Source organism: Triturus cristatus, chromosome 2_1 (assembly GCF_964204655.1).
Source record: "Triturus cristatus chromosome 2_1, aTriCri1.1, whole genome shotgun sequence".
NCBI lineage: Eukaryota > Metazoa > Chordata > Amphibia > Caudata > Salamandridae > Triturus > Triturus cristatus.
Genome location: NC_140581.1, coordinates 1,183,629,507 through 1,183,651,444, shown reverse-complemented (window position 1 = coordinate 1,183,651,444; position 21,938 = coordinate 1,183,629,507). Strand labels below are relative to the sequence as shown.

The following is a 21,938-nucleotide window of genomic DNA, read 5'->3' as shown; positions in this document are numbered from 1 at the left end:
ACCTGGTAGGGTCATCTCCGCCTCGATGTCATGTGGCTCCCATGAAATATGCTGCAGTGGGGGGTGCAAAGGCACAATTTTGATATGGGCCTGTCTGTCTTCTCTCTCTCCCCGTCTTTCTCTCATTGGTTGAATTTATTTTTGCATGTCTTGTGTTTTGAGAGGATTGATTGTGAGCCTGAACACTGGTGGATGCTGACATCTTGTACTTTTTCTTGTGGCAGGACTTTTCACTTACTGGATGGTGCTTTCCCTCTCAACTGCCACTGGCACAGCATGGAAGCGGAGATCAACCACAGGGAAGAATGAAAAGTCAAGAGATGGGCTTGCTTTGACAGGCTGTGACTGGGACAGAGACTGCACAAAAGAGGAGCTGACCTCCACTCCCTACAGCGTGCCTCCAAAATCATCAGAGAGAACTAATATCTGGTCCCCTCACCCAATCCCAAAGAGAGAGACTTGCTTTACTTCATTGAGCCTTCAACACTGCACCAACATGGAGAGATTGGCTTGCTCCTACAGTGCAATGTTCACTTGGAGCCTTTGCACTCAGGTGAAGAGCTGGGTTTGACTCGATGGTGCAACAGATATACCTTAGTGAGACTAGGTTTGATGCCTGACAAACCCTCAATCCGAGTTTTTTTGCCACCGCTTCCCTTAGAGTGTGATAACAACTCTATATGAAAGATCACGGCTATAAAAGAAAACTACCTTTGTGACCAGGTACTTTCACCTCAGCCAAAAAACACTAGCACTCTTGCGTAGGGCCAGTGAACATAACTTTCACACGGAAAAGAACGATTCCTGCATTAAAAAGCCTACCTCCCTCAGAGGTACTCAAATTGGCGGTAGAAACCTCGTACTCATCTTCTGGTTCTTCTTACTGGTGATGGTATCCAATATCTTTTGCATTCCAGCTCGACAGTTCCACCTTGCCACAGGGTCTAGGTTCTGACAGTATCACACAGAATACATGCATGCGCCAGGTGACTATTCCTCAAACATGAAACTCAGAGTTTGCGCAGGTGATCTGCAGCCAATGGTTGACCGCACAACATGCACATGTTAAATCTTGAGCATTATAGCATAAGCTACCTAATCGGAAGAAGAAGCAAATGTAAGAGCTGTAGAATGGGGAAAGGCGAGTGCTATGACCTGTGATAAGGGACATTACTGAGGATAATAGTAGTGGGGTTATATGGCATGTCTGCTTCAGCTGCTAAGCTACGAGAGTGTTGGGTGACTACAGGGGGAAACAGATCGATACCTGCATATTTTCTTTTTTTTAAACAGATGTTTTTATTGTTTGGTTTTCTTCCTTCACATCTTAAATATTGCGAGAAGTACAGTAGCAACATTTACAACAGTAACAAGTTGCGCATAAGGTACATTTCAGAAGGACCATACGGTTATTATACCAATTGTAACTATTAAGTCAGAGCACTTATCTTTTATTACAGCCCTAGCGTATGGTCTTATCCACATATACAGTGGATTTTTACCACGTGTTTAGCTTGTCCTTCAAGATATATTTTGTTCCATGGCATCAGTGTAATTGGCTATATGATGTGTATTGTCTGAAAAGTTGTCTAATAAGTCTAGCCTGTAGTAGAGTCTCAAAAGACCCCATCTTTTGTGGAATTTACTTGTGCATACCCTGGCAGTATAGGTCACGTGTGCGGTGGCCATATAGAGGTCCATAATCTTCCTCCATATTTTAATAGTGGTATTTTCTGCCACCCCCCACCAACTCGCTACGTTTCTCTTGGCAACAATGATTTGATTGATTTCATTTATGAATTTATAGAGCGCGCGTTTGCCCATGGGCGTCTTGGCGCTGGGTAGATGCAGAGAATACCAGGGATCTGTCAAGACTAGGGTCTAACTGGAAGAAAACAGCCAGGTTATTACCTCTTTCCTGAATGAAAGCATAGATAAGGCCTAGTGTCACCAGTGTCAGCTGATGCCAATTTATATCCACTTTGTTGGGTATACCCAGGAGGAGACCTGGATATTTTCATTCGTACAAGTCTGGCCTAGTCATCTTCATTCAGTAACCATCTATCACAGCCTGATTTCAGTCAAATGACCCACTGAAAAAATTGTTTTATATCAACATTCCAAAAGGAGATATTGTGGACAACATTCTTTGTACCTTATCTTTCTGCTTTTTTGGAAGCCTGCATACAGCAAGTTGCAATAGCCCTTTGAGTTCAATAATCATTATGGATCTGGTTAATTGCACCGGTGGGTTTGACTCCAGAATTGTTTGCAGGACGGACAGCTAGAAATCAGTCCTTTGACCACTGAGGAGCATTTATTGACCTGAGGACACATTTTCTACACTGGGCCCAGGGATGTTCCCAGGAGTCCTGCCACATCAATGAGGCTCTTGTGCTAACTTCAGGGCCATGTCGTATTAAGATCTCTATTTTTGCCTCACTGAAGTGAAGTTAGTTCTGAAAGATCTAAATATGGTGGACAATCCTCTACCAAGGGAGTAAATGAAGGGTCTACTGCTATCCTCGTGGGCCATAGGCCACCTATTAATGAGGCCAAAAGAAGTGCAAAATAACTCAGAAGCCTCCCCAAAAAATGGTATGAAAATGATAATTTAACAATTGTCCTACAAATACTTTGGTTTTACCTGTCGGAAAATCCCTTTTCTTTTGCAAACCTCTGGAATGCACCCATTGGATCAGAACCAGTACTTAAGACAAAGACGAGAGGAGTGGAAGGTGACATGTCATGGTATAGAGTAGCAAGATCAACAGGTGGGTTCTCGATAAACTGCTTCCCAAGGTTCTCAATAACGAAGTCAGTAAGAGCAAAAACAACCTGAAATACAAATGAAAATAGTAATCATTAATTGATTTCCCCATGCTATATATAGAAAACTGGCAACCTAACATGGTTATAGTATGCCCCTCAATGTATCTCAAACCTTCTGTTTCCCTTTGTCTTTCATTCTTCCTCCGTCATTTCAATCATATTCCCCTGTATCATATTTTCCTTTGTCTTTCACAGTCAATTCTTCACAATCTACCATTTGTGACTCTCACCATCATATTGATCAATTTCACATATTTTCTCCCACTCTCTATCAGATTCTATTTACATTGCACAATCTGTTAACTAACTTCACATTCTTCAGTCTAACTTACCATCACAAATAAAATATTCTTAGATAAAATTAAGGTATATACCTTTTGTAACATTGTTTCTAAATGAAACTATGCTCCCTTTCCAAATAATGCATATATCAAATAGTCTGCCCATATACTGAAAACCTACAGGCTTTTTTCATGCTATCAAGTTGCAGCGAAGTGCCACATATTTTCCGGGATGTCACATTGATAACACACTAGCGTATAAATGATGCCATCTCATCCAACTCCTACATTTCCCACATTGTTCCAGCAACAAACAGCCTAAGAAGCTCTCTGAGACGAAATAAGCGAGCAATAACAAATCTCTGGAGGGAACACAGTATCCATCCGAAGGAATCTTTTCTTACCTGTAAATCTAGTTCTCTCGTAGGAAAATTTCCACTGAAGAACAAGTTACTTACCTTCGGTAACGCTTTTTCTGGTGGATACAGTATCTGCCTGTGGATTCCTCACCTTGTGAATATCCCCTGCGCCAGCATTCCACTGAACTTTTTTCCCCAGCTCTCTACGCCGACGTGGACGTCATAATACTTCGGCTCCGCTCGCGACTCCGTATGACGTCACCGGAGCCATAAGAGAGCCACGTCGGCGTGATGACGTCAGTTCCACTCATTTTTTCCGTGCCTCCGAGGCAAACAGGTGGACCAACGACAGATGCCAAGTATACACAGTAAACAACATTTGATCAAATATACATAGTACATATACAAAAGGAAAGCTAAAGAACATAAGCATTTCCTATAAGTGCATCAGACTGAAAGAAGATACAATGTAAAACAACATGTCAAACAAGACATCCTTTAAGGTATACAAAGGTGGACAACGGGGAGGCGGGTGGGCCAGTGAGGAATCCACAGGCAGATACTGTATCCACCAGAAAAAGTGTTACCGAAGTTGGTGGTAATTAGCGATTCCTTAAGGCTAAATTGCACTTTCATTTCTGCTACTTAAATTGCATTTAAGGAATAGCAATTTGCGATTCCTTAAATGCAATCGCGAAATAGGGAATCGCAAATTATGCGATTCCTTATTTTGCGATGGGCTCATTGTGTGCTACATTGCACACTGCTAATTTGCGATCGCAAATGCTGAAATTCCGCGAATTTCAGCGTTTGCGGGTGCAAATTGACTTCCTATATCTGGCCCCAAGTTACTTACATTCAGTAACGTATTATCTGGTCTAGCCGCAGATTCCTTCATTTTATTTAATTCTCCCCATGTGTCAGACTAGATCGAGAAGTCTTTCAGCAGTAACTCTGCATGCCAGGAGACGGCATCATACTGCTTCGTGATGACGTTGACTCCGGGTGTGGCATCAGTGGAGCCATATAACACCCCTTCGGAGCACGGACGTCAGTTTCTTCTGTGAATACATCCCCGCCACAATGCGGAGCCACTATAGAAACTGGCTGTGGAAACAGGGTGCCAGAAAAGATCAAAATATCTTTAAAGACACTAAAAAAAAAAAAATGGTATGACAATAACCAGGCAAGGTCCATAAGGAAAGACCCAATAGTGTGATGAAGCAACTGGAAATGAAAGGTATGGCAATGCCAAGTCAAGACTTAAGAAGTAAGACCAAATGGTCCATTGAATCAGACAATTACGTGAAACAGTGATCACTGGTATATAAAACAAGTACTGAAAAGGGTATGGCCCTTACACTATTGGTCGTTCACAGAGCAGGGAGGATGGGCAGGGTGTTAAAGAATCTGCGGCTAGACTGTGTCTCTCCCAGATAATACGTTAACGAAGGTAAGTAACTTGACATCTGATAGAGACATCTAGCTGCAGATTCCTTAACTTTTGAATTAAATTCTATGGCTACACCCACTCGGAGGGTTCCCGAAGAGAACTAGCTGGTCGAAAGTAACCACAGACCAGACATACGAAGGAATTAGATGAAAAAGAGCATGGCTCCTTATAAAAACCATGGCAATGAGGACAAACAATGTGAATCGGAAATAATCCAGCAGGCACGGAAAACCAAAACCTCAATTAAAACAGGACAATACCCTGTCAGAAGACATCTGAGAACAGTCAGACAATCGTATTTATTCCCTAAAGACAAGTGAGCCAAAATCTAATATGACCATAAGGCAGACATAGACCCCTATAGGCATATTTCAGTTATCCAAGAACAATAAAGCACCAGATCATAACCTCACACTATGATCCCTTAAAAAGGCTGAAAGGTACAGAAAATAACACGTCTAAGAGAAATGGAATTGTCCTCAGGGAGAAGCAAACATTCAACCTCCAGACATGAAACTTATGACTATTAATGGCACCAATGCCAAAAAATATGAAAAAGTCCAGGATGTTCCTAATGTGAAAAAGAATCAGAAAGCAAGCCTACTCTTCCGATAAAATCTTTCCAACCATGTAAAGCATGGCCGTAAACAACTTAAGGTAACTATTCAAACATTGCATCTCAGGTAATCTCAAAAGCAGAGCTCACGTGACAACCACGTTCCAAACGTGAACATAATAATAAACACCACCTTCAGAAATGAAGGAAATAAAGATTGTAAGTATTCAGAACAATAAATATCAGACACCCTGAGCTTGCCAGATGTAACGCCTCCAGCAAAGAGGAACACACTGCCAAGGAACAAATTCCTATGTGCAGGTAAGTGAAATCAACATATATCAAAGCTGGCATAACCTCCCCACAGGGAATCATAACCTAAATATCATCCAATGCAAAAACCTATCCATGGACCACCTAATTTCAATGAAAAGTGTACTCGGCTAATGTAGCAAACAAGACTGCGTTAGATAAACCAGACACCAAAATACCCTGATTTAGAAAATCAGAGCATTCACAAACAACAAGTATACGCTCTGTATACAAGCTCTCACAATTGGTGCAAGTAATATTTCTCTATAAGAAATACTACTAGGAACAGTAATGCATAACAGCATCACCAAACTGCTTAAAAAGAAGCATGTGAAAAAGTAACCTTCCTAACCGGAAGGCGCATCACATATAAATGACCTCTTGGGCATTCAGCCCATTATCATAGGAGAAGAGAGAAAAGTGAAATTATATCTCAGGTATTCTCAGACCACTTAAACTGTTAAAGACAGTATTAAAACAAGGACATCTGCACTCCACAGAAGCACCAACCAGATGTAATTAAAAAAAAAGGGACATGTGAATGCCCAAACCGAGTCAGGCTGTTTGAGAAAGAAAGAATCCAGTATCATCTATACAACTCAAATCAATAGTCAAAATCAATGTACATATAACAGAAAAAGAGTAAATAAGACTCTGCATCACTTCCTATCTCAGAAGCATCTCAAAGCTGCTTGAGCCCCCCAAAAAATGGGCGTCATCAAAAGGCATATCGACTAAAGTCGCCTGTACAGCCTCTGAAAAAACAGAATCTCTTAAACATGCTCGAAACCGGAGAGCCACTGAGGATGCCATTACCTTACCTACTGAATCAGTAGTATCCATGCCACATCTGATTATCAGCTTAGCTGCCTGTTGTCCATCTCCAATAAGGATTCCAACAGCAGAACGAAGGTTATCGGGAAGCGATGGCAACATGGCCTGCAAGGTATCCCACGAAGTGCAGGAAAACCATCCAAGAACACAAGACGTGTTGATGGATCCTAATGGGGAACTAGCAGAAGCGGAAAGGTGTCTACGACATGCATCTTGACTCCTATATTCTCATTTAATGGAGTTTTGGGTGCAAAATCCACATCCTGTGAGGCTGCAGCAGCCTGAACCACCAGGCTACGAGTGGTAGGATGCCTGAGGAGACAAACTGGATCTTCTGGAACAGGTAGGTGCCTTCAAAATAAAGCGTGGTCCACCGAGACCCCTGATTGAGGCTTGGCTTATGTTCCTAATAATATGTCAAACAGGGCCTCACTGTTTGGAAAAACAGGCTTTTCTCCTGGCTGTCCTTGGTAAAGGACATCAATCAGCAGGCGATTTACTTCTCCACTGTAGGCAGAGACAAATCTAAAACTGCTGCTACTCTCCTCAACACATCTGTGAAGGAGGCACTTGTCTCGGTGGTGAGACTTGGAGGAATAAGTAACCCCAAGGTTGGAGAGGACTTCAGCCCACTAGCCTCATCAAGAGCAGATATCCAACTCTCCTCTATTTGCGATGGAATAACGTCAGAAATGGTCAGTAAGAGCCCAGAACTCCCAACATGAAGTGTTAAAATGTGACTCTCCGAAGTCTCACCCTGAAAAGGAAGTGGCAATGCCACATTCTCCTCAGTTTGCTCTACTGACTCCGCACCAGACTACGGTCGACATCGAAAAGGCGACGATTCGACTTCGATAGTGGGAGGAGGGGAGACTTCGATTATCGCCGTCAATGTCAAACTAGGCTGATTGAGAACAACGCCGAAGGTGGAGCCCCCGAAGGGCTGTGCACCAGTGCCGTAGTGGAGTCGGCCGACCAGTGCCGAACTAAAGACTCCAATGGCCCCATCGCCATGAAGAACCGGCGTGGTTCCACTCACCGCCATGGAGCATGGGGGCACTCCAGGTGGAGGGCCAAAGATATGGTGTAGAGAGTTATAATACTCCCTCATCTGGGTCATCAATGCCCCGGATACCGGAAAGATGGGGAGATACCTGGGAGTCGTGAACGGTCCTCTCAACCAGAAAGCGGGAGGAGCCGTGGGAGACAGACTCCATGCGACAAAGTCAGGGGTGCCGCAACTTCAAACACCTGCGCTTACCCTTGGACGTTTCTGATGTACGACGAACTGGAGAACGCCTCCAGCTCCTAGAACAAACTCACAAACTGACCTCTGCAGGAGAAGTAGAAGAACAAGGCCGCAATGTCTCAGTGGACCGCGACAGACATGCCGCCAGCAACTTCATATGATGTTCCTTGAGCGCCTTTGGCTTTAGTCTCCGGCAGGAGCCACAATCCTTGGAGCCGTGGTGTTCCCCCAAACACCACATACAAACGGTATGTGGGTGTGTAACTGACATCTGTCGAGTACAGGTTCCTCAAGGCTTAAAGCCCAAAGACACTGAGAAAAAGCACACTCCTTTCCACTGACAAAAGCTGTCGAAACTGATGTCCGTGCGCCGGAGAGGACTTATATGGCTCCACTAGCGGAGGTACTGCTGAAAAATTTCCAGATCCAGTCTGACGCATGGGGAGAATTCAAAAGTTAAAGAATCTGCGGCTAGATTTCTTTATCAGATAGTAATATTACTTAAGGAAACAGACCTTTTATCAATTGTTTCTGTCTTTTCCACAGGGTAGGATGGTGGGTTGCTTAGGATTTCAACGGAGATTCCCCTCAGAGAGAACTAGGATTACAGGTAAGATACCATTTCTTCTCTCTCAGGGGATCTCAATTGATAATCATAAGCACTGAAAAGAATAGTAAGCCCATCCCTACAAAGTGCGTTGGAAGCGATCCATAGAGAAAGCTAAGCAAAGGGATTCCTCAGGGAATCCTGTTCTACTTGAGCATCTCTTCTAGCATCTGAGTCCAAACAATAGTGTCTGGTAAAAGTGTGAACCGATTTCCATGTAGATACTTTTCAGATTTCAACAATAGGAATATTCCTCATCATAGCAGCTGTATCTGCTTTTGCTCTCATGGAATGAGCTTTTGACCTACCAGACAAAACTTTATTTGATTTCTGGTAGCATACCAGGCTACAAGAAACTATCCACCCGGATATAGATTTTTTAGGACATGGCTAAACCTGTACCCATAGGGCCATAGTTCAAAAACAATTGATTAGACTTGCATATGTCTTTTGTTTTATCTAGATGCACTTTTAGGACCTATCTAACATCTAAAGTGTGGAGAATTCTATCTGCTGGAGTGGAAGGGTGCTGAAAGAAAGTAGGCAAAGTAATGGACTGATTAATGTGAAAATCCAAAACAAATTTGGGTAAGAATTTGGATGAGTCCTCATTACCACCTTACTGCTATACAATACTGTTTATGGTTCATGAGAACATAAAGCTTGAATCTTACTAACCCTACATGTTGACGTGATAGCAACTATGAAAGCAGCCTTCCAAGAAAGGTATTATAATGAGGCTTTGTGAATGGGTTCAAAACGAGATGCCATGAGACGTGAGAGTACTATGTTCAATTCCCAAAGAGGTGAAGGACGAAGTATTGGAGGAAAAGAAAAAGTTACTTACCTTCGGTAATGATATATCTGTAAGAAACATTAGTAGTGATAGATTTCTTACCTTAGATTTACACCCAGGCGTCAGCCTGGATCTGGAAGGTTTTCATCAGCAGTACCCCTGCGCGTCGTGCGGCTCCGCATCCGTCGTTGGCGTCGTGGTCGCTGAGATGATATCGCGGGCGCTACTTAGACGCCACCCACGTGCGTTGACGTCAGTTCTGTACACGACTTTCCGCGTCAGGAACGCAGAGCCATGCAAGATACTGACCACTGGTGCATTGAAACTAGGGCCCTGAAAGGGATGACCTTAACCCTAGAAATCAGTTCGCAGAATGGAGAGGATGTTGGGGCGGTAAGGAATCTATCACTACAAATTTTTCCTACAGATATATCGTTACCGTAGGTAAGTTACTTGTTCATCTGAAAGAAACACATAGTGATAGATTCCTTACATTAGAATAGATACCCCAGCAATATCAACCCCAGTGGTGGGTTTGCGAGCCAAGATAACACCAGGAAGTCCCAGAGAACAGAACGGACAAAGAAGCCGCCTCTCTGGACTTGGCTGTCCAGGCAATAATGCTTAGTAAACGTGTGCAGTGAGGCCCACGTGGCTGCTTGACAGATGTCTTGCAGGGGGACACCACGTCCCAATGCAGTAGTGGCTGCAGTAGCTCTAGTGGAATGAGCATGCAGTCCCACCTGAGGTTCTTTTTTAGCCAACGAGTAACAGGCTTTGATACTCAAGACGACCCAGCGGTAGATAGTCCCCTTGTGTACCGCCCGACCTTTCTTGGAGCAAAAGTAGCCAACATAGAGTTGGTCATCCACCCGGAACTGGTGTGTGCGGTTGTGATAAAAGGAGAGCTCATGTTTTGGGTCCAGACGGTGGAGCCTCTCTTCCTCTCTGGAAGGATGCGGAGGCCGAAAGAAGGTGGGCAAGGTAATAGTCTGCCCAATGTGAAAGGCCGTAACAACTTTTGGCAAAAAGGAAGGACGGGGCCCGAGCACAACCTTGTCTGGATGGAGGCTTACAAGAAAGAGCCTGGAGCTCACTCACTCTCCTAGCAGAGGTGATGGCCACCAGAAAAGCAGTCTTCAAGGTCAAGAGACGAAGAGGACAGTTGTGAAGGGGCTCAAAGGGAGCACACATCAAGTACGTAAGAACCAGATTCAAGTTCCACTGCGGCATCACGAAAGGAATAGGATGAAAAAGGTGTGTAATGCCTTTAAGAAATCTATTTACAATAGGGGATTTGAAAAGAGAGGGCTGATCAGGGAGCCTGAGAAAGGCCGAAATAGCCGAAAGGTAGCCCATGACAGTGCCCAGAGCAGAGCCCTGCCAGCCAAAGAAAGAAGGAACAAAAGGACTTCTGAAAGAGGGGCAGAAAGGGGATCCACAGCCTTTGCTGTGCACAATGCCACAAATTTGTTCCACCTGCAGGCGTATACCACATTAGTGGAGTCAAAAGGAATCAACTGCCGCCGCTCAATCTCCACGCAAAGAGGTGGAGGCTGGACAGGTTCGGGTGGAGGACCGTACCCTGCTGCTGCGACAGAAGATCCTCCCAAAGAGGCAGTCTGATCGGAGGATCAATGCTCATACTGAGTAGCTCGGGTGTTAGACCTCAAGCCTCCTGTCTGCTTCCCTGTAGCGTGAGATCAGTGTAGGTGTTTTGCTCTTTAGAAATGTCGCCTACTTTTGAGACGATCCCTGGCCTCTTATCAGGGGGGAGGAGTTCATTGACGCTCCCTCAGCTTCAAAACCACCTCAGCTGGAAAGGCCATTGCTTGGCTTTTGTTTCCTTTCGAGTTCCCGTGCTTCCCTGCCTCTCTGACTTCTTCTGCTCCCGATTACATTTCCTTGTGAATTCCTTTCCAGTCTACCTGCTTCCCGCATCCTGCTGCTGGTTTGTGCTGTTGTTCTGGTTTGTGTCAACGCTATCCGAATTCGTAAGCAGTTGCTTTTTGGAAGGTACGAGTTCGTGTGTCACACCCCCCCCCCCCCCGGTGTCTAGCTACTGTTAGTACTATTGCCTTCTAAAGACCCGGGCTTTCCTTCCCCGTGAGATATTTTGAAACCCAGCCCGTGACACGTTGGAATTCCCCCATTCAGCGGTATCGGAGGTAAGGGTTTCTGGTATGCGAAGTCCTGATGGATGAGATTTTCATTTCCAGTAACCGCTGTTCTTGAAGGCGGTGTTTATGGTACACCGCATTTGTGTTTTGAAAGTATCGCGCTCTGATTATTAAGACGCGGTAGAGCTTTGGTTGAGTTTTATTCTCGAGTGGGTTGTACGAGTCTCCTTGGAGATACATTGTAGCATTATTTGGTAATGAGCTGATGAGCTTTTAGCTTGATTCCTGTGTTCTTTGTGGTGCAGGTATTTAGCATATTCCCTGCAGCCTCCAAGTAGTATTGAGGGGTTGAAACAGCCTCATATCACTTTCTTATCTACCCTTCCTGTTCTTTTATTTGTGCACGCATTTTTTGGAGCCTGCTGCCCTTCAAGCTTATCTACAGTGGAGAAACGCCCACCGTATTTTGTCTTCTTCAAATTGGTTTCCAGAGATGTCCAGCCGGTGAGCATGGTTTAGTTTTTAAAGAGCAAACACATTGAATTATTGTGAATAGCTGTATTGTTAGATCATATCACGGATAGAACGCCTTTGCTCAAGGATATGTTCTTTTCTTTATAGGTTGTCGTTGTTTCCTGATTCACAAGCCTTACTGATAAAACCGGCTGGGGGATTTAGAAAGGATATCACCAGAGTTCTAAGTCCCCACATCTCTCAGAATCAATGTATGTGTGTTGAGGCTGGTTTGGTGCTCACTAACGTGCTTTGATTTGGGGAGAGTGGGGAACTTATCGTCGCTCCCGTGGATTGAGCCTCGCTGGACTTCAGGTTAGTGGCATCGGCAACATCGGGACACCATACTCTTCGATCCCAGTCTGGAGCCACAAGGATGACTTGGGCCCAGTTGCGCCTGATCTTCTTAAGCACTCTGGGCAGAAGTGGTATAGGCGAAAAGGCCTACAACAGACAGCAACTCTACTTGCGACGAAAAGCGTCGCCAAGCGAGTGCCGCCTTGGAAATTTTATCACATAGATCTAACCAAGGCTCTCCCCACTGCTGAGACCTTGCACCACCTCCAAGTGAAGACGCTATTTGTGATCCATCATGCACCTGCGGCTGAGTTTGTCCGCCCTGGAGTTTAGAGAACCTGCCAGGTGTTGAACCACCAGGAAAACGCCCTGATGTTCTAGCCATGTCCACAGATGTTGAGCCTCCTGACAGAGAGTCCACAATCCCACCTGCCTTGTTTGTTGCAGTTCCACATGGCGGTGGTGTTGTCTGTGAACACCTGCACTACTCTCCCCTTGACAGAGGGAAGGAATGCCTTCAGTGCAAGTCGTATCGCCCGAAGCTCCAGAAGGTTGATATGGAGCTTGGACTCCGCCAGAGGCCTCTGATCTCCACCTCTCCCAGGAGGGACGCATCTGTCACCACTGTAAACTCGGGTTGGGGAAGGTATAGGGCTCTGCTGTCGACCCAATGCCAGTTCGTGAGCCACCACTGCAACTGTCATGCAGTGCCCTTCGAGATCAAGACGTGATCGGACAGGTTCCCCCGATGCTGCGCCCACTGGAACTTTAGGTCCCACTGCAGAGCCCGCATGTCCATCTGGCATGATCGATCAGTAGGATGCAGGAGGCCATGAGGCCCAGCAGCCTCAAGGTCACCCTGACCGAAACCCTGGACAAGGGCTGAAAGATAAGAATCAGAGCCCGAATAACCCGGACTCGCTGTTCGGGAGGATAGACCCGAAACCGCGCCATGTCCAGACAGCTCAGATGAAGGGGAGCTTCTGAGAGGGAATCAGCAGGTGCGACTTCGGCACTTGATGGAGAACCCCAGCAAATACAGGAGGTCAGCCGTTGTCTGGAGGTGGGAGACGACTGTCTGGGGCAAGCCCGCCTTCAACAAACAGTCGTCGAGATATGGGGAAGACTGACACCCCTGATCTGCGCAGATGAGCTGCGACCACTGCCATCACTTTTGTGAACACCCGAGGGGCGCTGGTAAGGCCAAAAGAGAGCATGGTGAACTGAAAGTGCTCGGCCTACCGTGAACCGCAGGTAATGCCGGTGGGCCCGCAGGACTGGGATGTGGAAGTAAGCATCCTGCAAGTCCAGCGCTACCATCCAGTCTTGTGGATCGAGAGCAGACAAGACCTGAGCCAAAGTGAGCATCTTGAACTTCTCTTTACGGAGGAAGCGATTGACATTCCGGAGGTCCAAGATAGGACGCAGGCCCTTGTCCTTCTTTGGCACCAGAAACTAGTGGTAATAACAACCACGGCCTAATTCTGGCGTCGGAACGCGCTCTATGGCCCCCTTGGCCAAGAGGGCTGCAACTTCCTGCTGAAGAAGCACCAAGTGATACCCCGACATGCGGTGCTACTGAGGTGGCACGGCTGGAGGGGTAGTCTCGAAGGGGAGGGAGTAGCCCTTTCAGACTATCTCTAAAACCCACCTGTCCAAAGTGATGGTGCGCCAGTGGGGGAGGTGATGTCAAAGCCTGCCGCCCACTGGCATTTGAGGGGCCTGAAAGATCGGACTAGGAAGGTTTGGAGGCAGAGGTGGCCGGGGTGGAGGTGGATTGACCCGCCCGCTGGCCCCTTGGTCCGCCACGGCAGAACCCGTGTACGCACTGTGATTGCTGCTGCGCAGGCTTGAGGCTCTGTTGCAAATGCTGCGGGGCACCCCTTCCGGTGCCACGAAAGAAGTGAAAAGCAGAAGGCGGAGGAGGGTTGACTGCAGAGATTCCCAAGGACTTGGCCGTAGCCCATGACTCCTTAAACCGCTCCAACACGCTGTCTGCTTTGTCGCTGAAGAGGCGACGGCCATCAGAAGGCATGTCCATAAGTGTGCTTTGGACATTCCCTGAAAATCCAGTTGTCCTCAACCATGCGTGACGTCGGCTCGCCACCGTCGTTGCAATCGATCTGCCCAGTAAGTCGGCGGTGTCTAGGCCACAACGAATCATGAACTTATATGCGTCTCTCCCCCTGCAACAGACTGGGAGAGAGCTGTCCGGGCCTCCTCCAGACACGGAGGCAGCACTTGTGCCACTGTATCCCACAGAGAGTGGCATGCGGTGTTCACGGACCGCAGCAGAGAACTGGTAGAGGAAAAATCTTCTTTCCGAACTGTTCCAGTTTCTTGGATTCCCTATCTGATGGTGCGGAAGGGAAGGCGGTTGGGGAAGCGGAGGCTTTGACAACCAAGCTCTCGGGGTGGGGTATTGGGAGAGGAAAGTGGGGTCATCCGGAGCCGGGCTATGGAGTCGCGCCACGTTCCTATCCACAGACGCCCCTGAGTGGGCCTGGACCAGGAGCCCAAAAGAATGTCAGAAAGTGCCTCATTGAAGGGGAACAGCGGCTCCGCAGAAGTAGCTGCTGGCTGAAGCACTTCAGTCAGGAGGTTAGTCCTGACAGCCACAGTAGTGAGCACGAGGTGTAGGGCCTTGGTCGCCCTACGCAACACCACAGCATAACTAGCAACGGTAGGAGGAGACAGCATGCCAAGGTCTGATGAGGAATCAAGACAACTGGTTTCCCCCAACTCCTCTGCCCAGTCCTGTTCATACTCGCAATCAGCCACGAGAGGGTCCACAGACCCCTCCCAGTCCTCTCCTTCGTGAGGATAGAAATCCCCGAGCAACGTTAAGAACGGCAATGATCAACACTGGCCCGACGCTGCGTCCACTTCGGAGATGAAACCGGGGTCGACGTCGTAACGAGGAGCAGGCGACATGGGAAGTGGTGCCGGTGGGGTTGACGTCAGTGGAGGTGTTATAAGGTCAACCAGCGTCGACCGGGATCCAGGCCTGGATCTAGGGGTGTCCTGCGGCGCTGAGGCCAGAGCCAACAGTGACATCGGGCCGGAGCCACCGGCGATGAAAGGCGAGGACCCCCAGTCGGGACTGCGGGGCCCGAAGGCGCACCAGCGGGACCCGACGGCCCAAAGAGGCATGCCATCGCCGACAGGAATTCCTGTATTTGGGCCAGAGCCGCAGACGTATCCGGGAAGGGCGTGTAGGCTGGGGACGACACCATAAGCTCCGCTGGAGCCACGGGGAGGCACCACCTACACCCTCAGCCGCGTCGCGCGACCGACGTGGGGAAGTCTGAGAACAATGACGTTTTTTCAACTTCTTGTGCTTCGCCTTACCTGACCCCGAGTGCGAAGTCTTTGATCCCAAAGACCGATGGTGATGACACTGCGCACGGTTCCTCGACCTCCCTCAGGATCGGGACCTCGAACAGCGCGGAGTTGACTGCTGGACCTCCAGCAGCTTTCGGGACTTCTCCCGCAAAGACTTCGACGCCATGGCCCGGTAGTCGGGGCACGACTTGGGGTTGTGGTCGCGCCCCAGGCAGAAAAGACACACTCGGTGTGGGTCCGTCACCGACATCATATGGTGACAGTCCTCGCAGGACTTAAAACCGGGCATCCTAACTGCACCAGGAGTCGAAGACTCGATGAAAAATAGAGACAAAAAGGCCTAAAAAAGTCAGTTAAAAATTGACTGGGGGTTCCTGCTCGTCCCGGATCTGCGCTTGCTGGCGTGGAAAAAGAAAGAACTGACGACAGAGCATGTGGGCAGCGTCTAAGTAGTGCCCGCGACGTCATCTCGGTAACCACGATGCCAACGACGGACACAGAGCCAAACAACGCCACCTACCGACGCGCCGGGGTACTGCTGACGAAAACTTTCCAGATCCAGTCTGACGCCTGGAGGTAATTTTAAGGTAAGGAATCTATCACTATGTGTTTCTTTCAGATACTGTTTTTATACCCGCGACATCATCTCGGTGACCACGACGCCAACAACGGACGCGGAGCCACAGGACGCCACCTACCGACGAGCAGGGGTACTGCTGACGAAAATGTTCCAGATCCAGTCTGACGCCTGGAGGTAATTTTAAGGTAAGGAATCTATCACTATGTGTTTCTTTCAGATACTGTTTTTATGCCCTCTAGAAAGTCTTTAATAACTGGGGCTTTGAAAAAATAGGTTTGTGAAGGTCTTTTTCTATAGGCAAATGGACTTTAGTAGAAGCAAATTGAAAGCTGGATTTGGCCAAAAAACTAAGTATTGAAGTATAGCTTCTTCTTGCCACATAGTTGGATCAAAGTTCTTGTTAGAACAATAGAATCTCTTCCATTTAAAAGAGTAAGCTGAATGCTTTGATGGTTGCGCTTAGAGCATGTCCATGCATTCCTGTAGCAAATTTAAATGTCCATATTGTAGGAGCTCAGGAGCCATACTGCTAAACTCAAAGAGGAGAGATTGGAATGAACCATCTGGCCTCCAAATTTCATGAGAAGGTCTGGTCTGTATGGCAGCTTCATGTGTGGATGTTCCAACATGTGGAGAAGGTCTGCGAACCACCATTGTCACAGCCACTCCCGGAGGTATCAAAATCATTCTGGCCTTCGAGTAAGACTGCTTGATGATTACTGATGGAATCATTCTAATCGGAGTAAAATCAAAGCAAAATTTGCCGGACCAGTCGATCTATAGGGCATTCCCCAATGTCTCTAGTTGGTAATACATTAAGGCGAAATGTGGGCATTTTTTGTTTACTGCAGTTGTGAATAAATCTATGTGAGGAAAACCCCACATGCAGAAGATGTTTTGAACGTCGTCGTCGTGTAAAACCCACTCGTGATTTTCTTGAAGAATCTTGCTTAGGTAGTTTGCGTGAATATTTCGGTACCCTCAATAGATAAGTTGCAATGATTCTCAGGTCCCTGGCTAGCAACCAATTTCATATTGGTTGGGCTTAGAGTGGCAAGGCTCTGGACCTTGCCCCTCCTTGCTTGTTAAGAAAGAACATCGTTGGTGTGTTGGCTATCTGAAAAAGAAGGGATTTCATTTTGAAGGATGGTAGCAAAGACTATAACGCCAATTGAACAGCTCGTATTTCCAGGCGGTTGATATGCTAAGTTATTTCCTTCATGGAACATGTTTCCTGAAATTGGAGGTGATCCATGTTTACTCCCCAACCTAACAGAGAGACATCGGTCACTATTGTTTAAGAAGGAACATCCTGATGAAAAGGCCACCATTGAAGGAGATTTTTTAGCTTGCACCACCATTTAAGGGACTGCCTCGTTTTGAGGGAAAGTGTGATCTTGTCTTCCCAGTTGCCGGAGTATTGAATCCTCTGGCCTTCCAGACACTCTAGAGATGGGCATTTGGCTTCAGAAATATGCAAGTAGTCTCCTTCTCAAAATCGACCCAGATTTTGACAGTGAGCAAGTAGGAACCGTACTTCATCTCGACTTGGAACAACGTTGTTTTTGAGGAATTTTTCTCTTATTGGATTTCCGTCTCCTGGAATCCTCAGCAGAACGTGGAAGAGCCCTTGTAGAGGACTGACCCTCACTTCACTCACATGATGTCCCACCTTCAGACTGCGTCTCCTGTTGTCTGCGTCACACTTCAGCTTCATGAAGGCTAATCTTCTCTCTGTCTCTCAGGGTACACCTGGCAAAGGTCTTGCAGTGCTGACATCTACCAAGGATGTGACTGTCAGAAAGGCAGATAATATACACATCATGAGGATCTGAGTTGGCCTTCTTTCTGCCAGTGGCAGGGCATTTATTAAATCAATTTTAATGAGAAAAATAATTTTCCTGTTAGAAAATGACAGAAAAACGCTGGAAATGTTGAAAATGGTCAAATGAAGATGCTGACAAAAAGTTCTGAGTGGAATGTTTAAGAAAAAAAGCCACAAAAAGGCAGAGCTCAGTGCTCCGAGATCCTCTCACCAGGAGCGGGAAAAAAGAATTGAGATAACTGCCATCTACTGGGTATGATGGGATATTGCTATTTTGCGAGCCCTTAACGGCACAGAGTCACTTTTCATATCTGCAGAACTGCAGCCTATAGGCTAACATTGGACTCTTCCTTCTTCTTCAATTTTCCTTCATAAAAAGTTTATGAATGAGATTTTATTTTAGATTGTTTGTTAAGTTTTCGATAAGCATGGTAAAGTGCATGGAGATACAATCGAGAAAAAAAACAGTAACCCAGATTGACCAGACCCCCCTCCCCCCGGTACTCTCAAATAACGTTAAATTGGTCAGTTGGTGGATCCTGAGCATCACAGACACATTTGAGTAGTACATTATAAACAAAAGCAAAGGATGGAGTTCTAATGTCAGGCTATCAAAGTCCAAGCACAGAGCAGTGTGTAATCAATCAAATTATCACAGGTCAGGATGGCGGAGCAAATATACAGTAAGCGGGGCCCAAAAATCTTTGGAGCTCGAAGCCTCGGGTAGCTCCTCCGCATAGGCTCCCAGTCTCTGCAATACAGCAAATCACATATCCATTTTTTTACAGTGAGAGTAGTTTTTGCCCCCCAATTCTGTGCTACAGCCCTTTTAGCCAGCAAGGTCGAGAGCGCAACAACGCGCCGGTTGCAGGGCTTTAGACTCTTCACGCTACCTAGGAGGCAAACTTCCGGATCACAGCGCACAGGTTCCAGCACAACATGAGTAAGCACGCTCACCAGCCTGGACCAAAATCCAAATATACCGGCACACTTCCATGCCAGATGCAGAAAATCAGCATCTGCCTGCCCACACCTCATGCAATTAGCAGTTTCCCTTCAGCCCAAACCTACAAAGTTGCAGTGGAGAATAGTATAGTTTGTGCAAAACCTTAAAGTGGATCATGCAAAGGTTACAGTTCGATGTGAGGCGCCCAGTTAGCGCACAGCAGAACTGACATTGTTCAAGCGTTAGTGTGGACCCAGTACCGCACTCCATCTAAGATAAGAGGGGTGTTCCCCTGGCTCCCTCTCCGGCAGCAAGGCATCATAGAGCCTGGTGATTAGGCCCTTTCTCTCTGCTCCAGCCAGCACTGCCTGCAGTGCCAGCAAAGTCTTAGGTTCAGCCGGATAATTCAGGTAGATCGCCCTAACTGCTTGCCGTACTCTAACATATATAAACCCTAACAAAGTCATGACTCTGACCCCCCTGCACGTCCTGCAGCAACCGAAACTGGCCCTGTTTATAGAGGTCCCCCATCTGAGTGATTCCGACAGCTGCCAGCTCCCATAGTGCAGATCTCTCCCGAGCCACCAAGATATCGGGGTGTGCAGCCAGTGGCAGCGACGGGGCATATAGATAGGCAAGCTGAGACCTTTTGGCTAGAGCCCTCCAGGCCCATGCAGTGCACTGGACAGGGATGATTTCGGTTCTGGGGCCACCCGTCTCCCCCGAAAGGGTTGCTGCATGCAGCGGTAATGGGAGAACAGCATCGGACTCTATTGCAGTACAAGGCTGAAACCGCTGCGGAAAGTGCCAATAGTGCGCAAACTATGCCTGCGCACAAAGGTAATACAACCGCAAGTCAGGAGCCTCAAAACCGCCACACTTGAATGGCTGCACCAAGACATCCCAACTGCATCTGGGCTTCTTACCACCCAATACGAATGTGAGCAATGCCGACTGAAGTGTCTTGAACAGAACAATGTTCAGCTTAATCGGGATGTTTACAAAGAGATAAAGCAGTTTGGGCAGAATAGCCATTTAAATAACAGCAATTCGATCGGCAAGCGAAAGAGGCAAGCGGGCCCATCGCTCCATCTGCTCAGTGATCCGCGTGATAACTCTGCCATAGTTCTTTGTAACTATATCCCCAAGTAATTCACCGTATTCTGAATCCACTTCAGCGGGAAGTCCATCTCTACCTCCAGTGTACCAGCCGTTAGCGGGAACACCTTTGACTTTGCACAGTTAATCCCCAGGCTAGAATATCTCTCAAACTTGACATACTCCTGGAGCAGTTCCGGTAGGAAAGTGGCAGGCTCCCACACATACAATAACATGTCATCGGCGTAGAGTGAAACCACAAGTGGTCGCTGCCGGAAGTGCAATGCAGCTGCTGCATGCCGCTGACGAAGTTTACAGGCCAAGGGCTCCAGTGCATAAAGCATCGGCTACAAGGGGCATCCCTGGCGCTTGCCTCTTTCAATGGGAAAAGCCGATGACACCCACCCATCTATGAGTACCGGAGCTAGAGGCTCTGTATACAGAACCTTAATCCATTGAGGAAGGCCCATCCTAGTTAAGAGATTGAACATATAGTCCCACTGAAGGGAATCAAATGCCTTTGCTGCATCTAGTGGCACAGCCACTGCCTGGAAGTCAGGGTCAAAGTAAGGCAGTGTGGAGAACACCGTACGCAAGTTGTGTGTGGTAGATCTGGCTGTCACGAAGCCCGATTGGTCTGGGAGGACCAAGAGTGGAACCAGCGGCTGAAGCCTATTGGCTATCATCTTTGCCAATATTTTGGCATCTATATTGATAATTGAGAGCCGCCTATAGAAATCGCACCGATTAGCAGCCTTGTAGGGCTTTAAGAGTGTCACCAGAAGGGCTTCTTTAAGGGTGGGTGAGAGTCTCCCCTCTAAATACGCCTCTGCATAAACCTCCAGAAGCCTAGGGGCCACGACGTCCACATAAGCCTTATAAAACCCGCTGGGGAGCCTATCCAGCCCCGCAGCCTTACATGTAGGAAGTGACATTATGGCCAATTTAACGTCATCAATATCAAATGGCTGTGTAATGTATTCCCTTTGCTCCCGGAAAGCCACCCCAGTGCCACGTCATCAAGATAGGAGGGTATATCCGTGGTCAGCACCGTAGCCCCATTCCCATAGAGTTTGGTGTAATAGCGGAGGACAATCTCACTGATCTCTGGAGTTGTGTAGTGTGCGACCCCATCGTCATCCAAAAGCTCAGTGATGCATTCCTGACAGCGTGGTGCTGCTAACTTCTGGCCAGAGATCGGCCTGGACGTCCCCCCTCCCCATAGTAGCGGACTGTGCTGCGCCTGGATCTGTGTAATAGCTCCTGGTCGACTGTGTTATTATGCTCGGTAACGAAGTTCTGCATTGCAGCTAACGTTGCTGGAGAGGGATTCTTATCATACTCATGCTCTATTGTCGAGATGTCAGCTGCTTGTTTATGTATTCTGCGTCTAAGGTCCCGCAACACTCCTGCCTGTGCACCTATGCAAGTTCCTCTAAGAGTTACTTTAAATGCTTCCCACAGCACTCCTGCACTTTCAACCGAGCCTTTGTTTTCACTACAAAAATTATGATTTGCCTCCCCAATAGACTGTCTAACAATAGGGTCGGTCAATGAAGACGGCTGCCGACGCCATGTAAAGAGCGACCTCGAACAGGCAGGTACCTGTCGTTCAAGGACCACCGGGGAGTGATCCAAGAGTGTTCTAGCCATGTGACTACCTTTCAATGCCCAAGTACAAATGACCTCGGTAACAAGCCAGAAATCTATGTGGGACCACGTCCCATGAACAGAGGATGTAAAAGTGTTTTCCTTCACCCCAGGGTGTTGAATACGCCAGACATCCTGCAGATTCCCCGCATCCATTATTCCCAGCAGCGCCTCCAATGCTTGCCTAAGCCTCACTGCACCATTGCTGACCCGGTCCGGGGCCACATCCAAACAAACATTGAAGTCGCCCCCCCAGAGTATCTCAACAGGTGGAAACCCAGAGGT

At 47.3% G+C, this 21,938-nt stretch overlaps 1 protein-coding gene across 2 annotated transcripts in view; it reads right to left on the bottom strand.

Moving 5' to 3' along the window:
• DNAH6 (dynein axonemal heavy chain 6) overlaps positions 1-21,938 on the bottom strand; it is a 2,458,578-nt gene that overhangs the window by 352,229 nt on the left and 2,084,411 nt on the right. For both annotated transcript variants that reach the window (XM_085636629.1, XM_085636630.1), the window contains one exon: positions 2,648-2,838. In XM_085636629.1, coding sequence (XP_085492755.1) covers positions 2,648-2,838 — 191 coding nt within the window. The remainder of the gene's footprint in view (positions 1-2,647; positions 2,839-21,938) is intronic.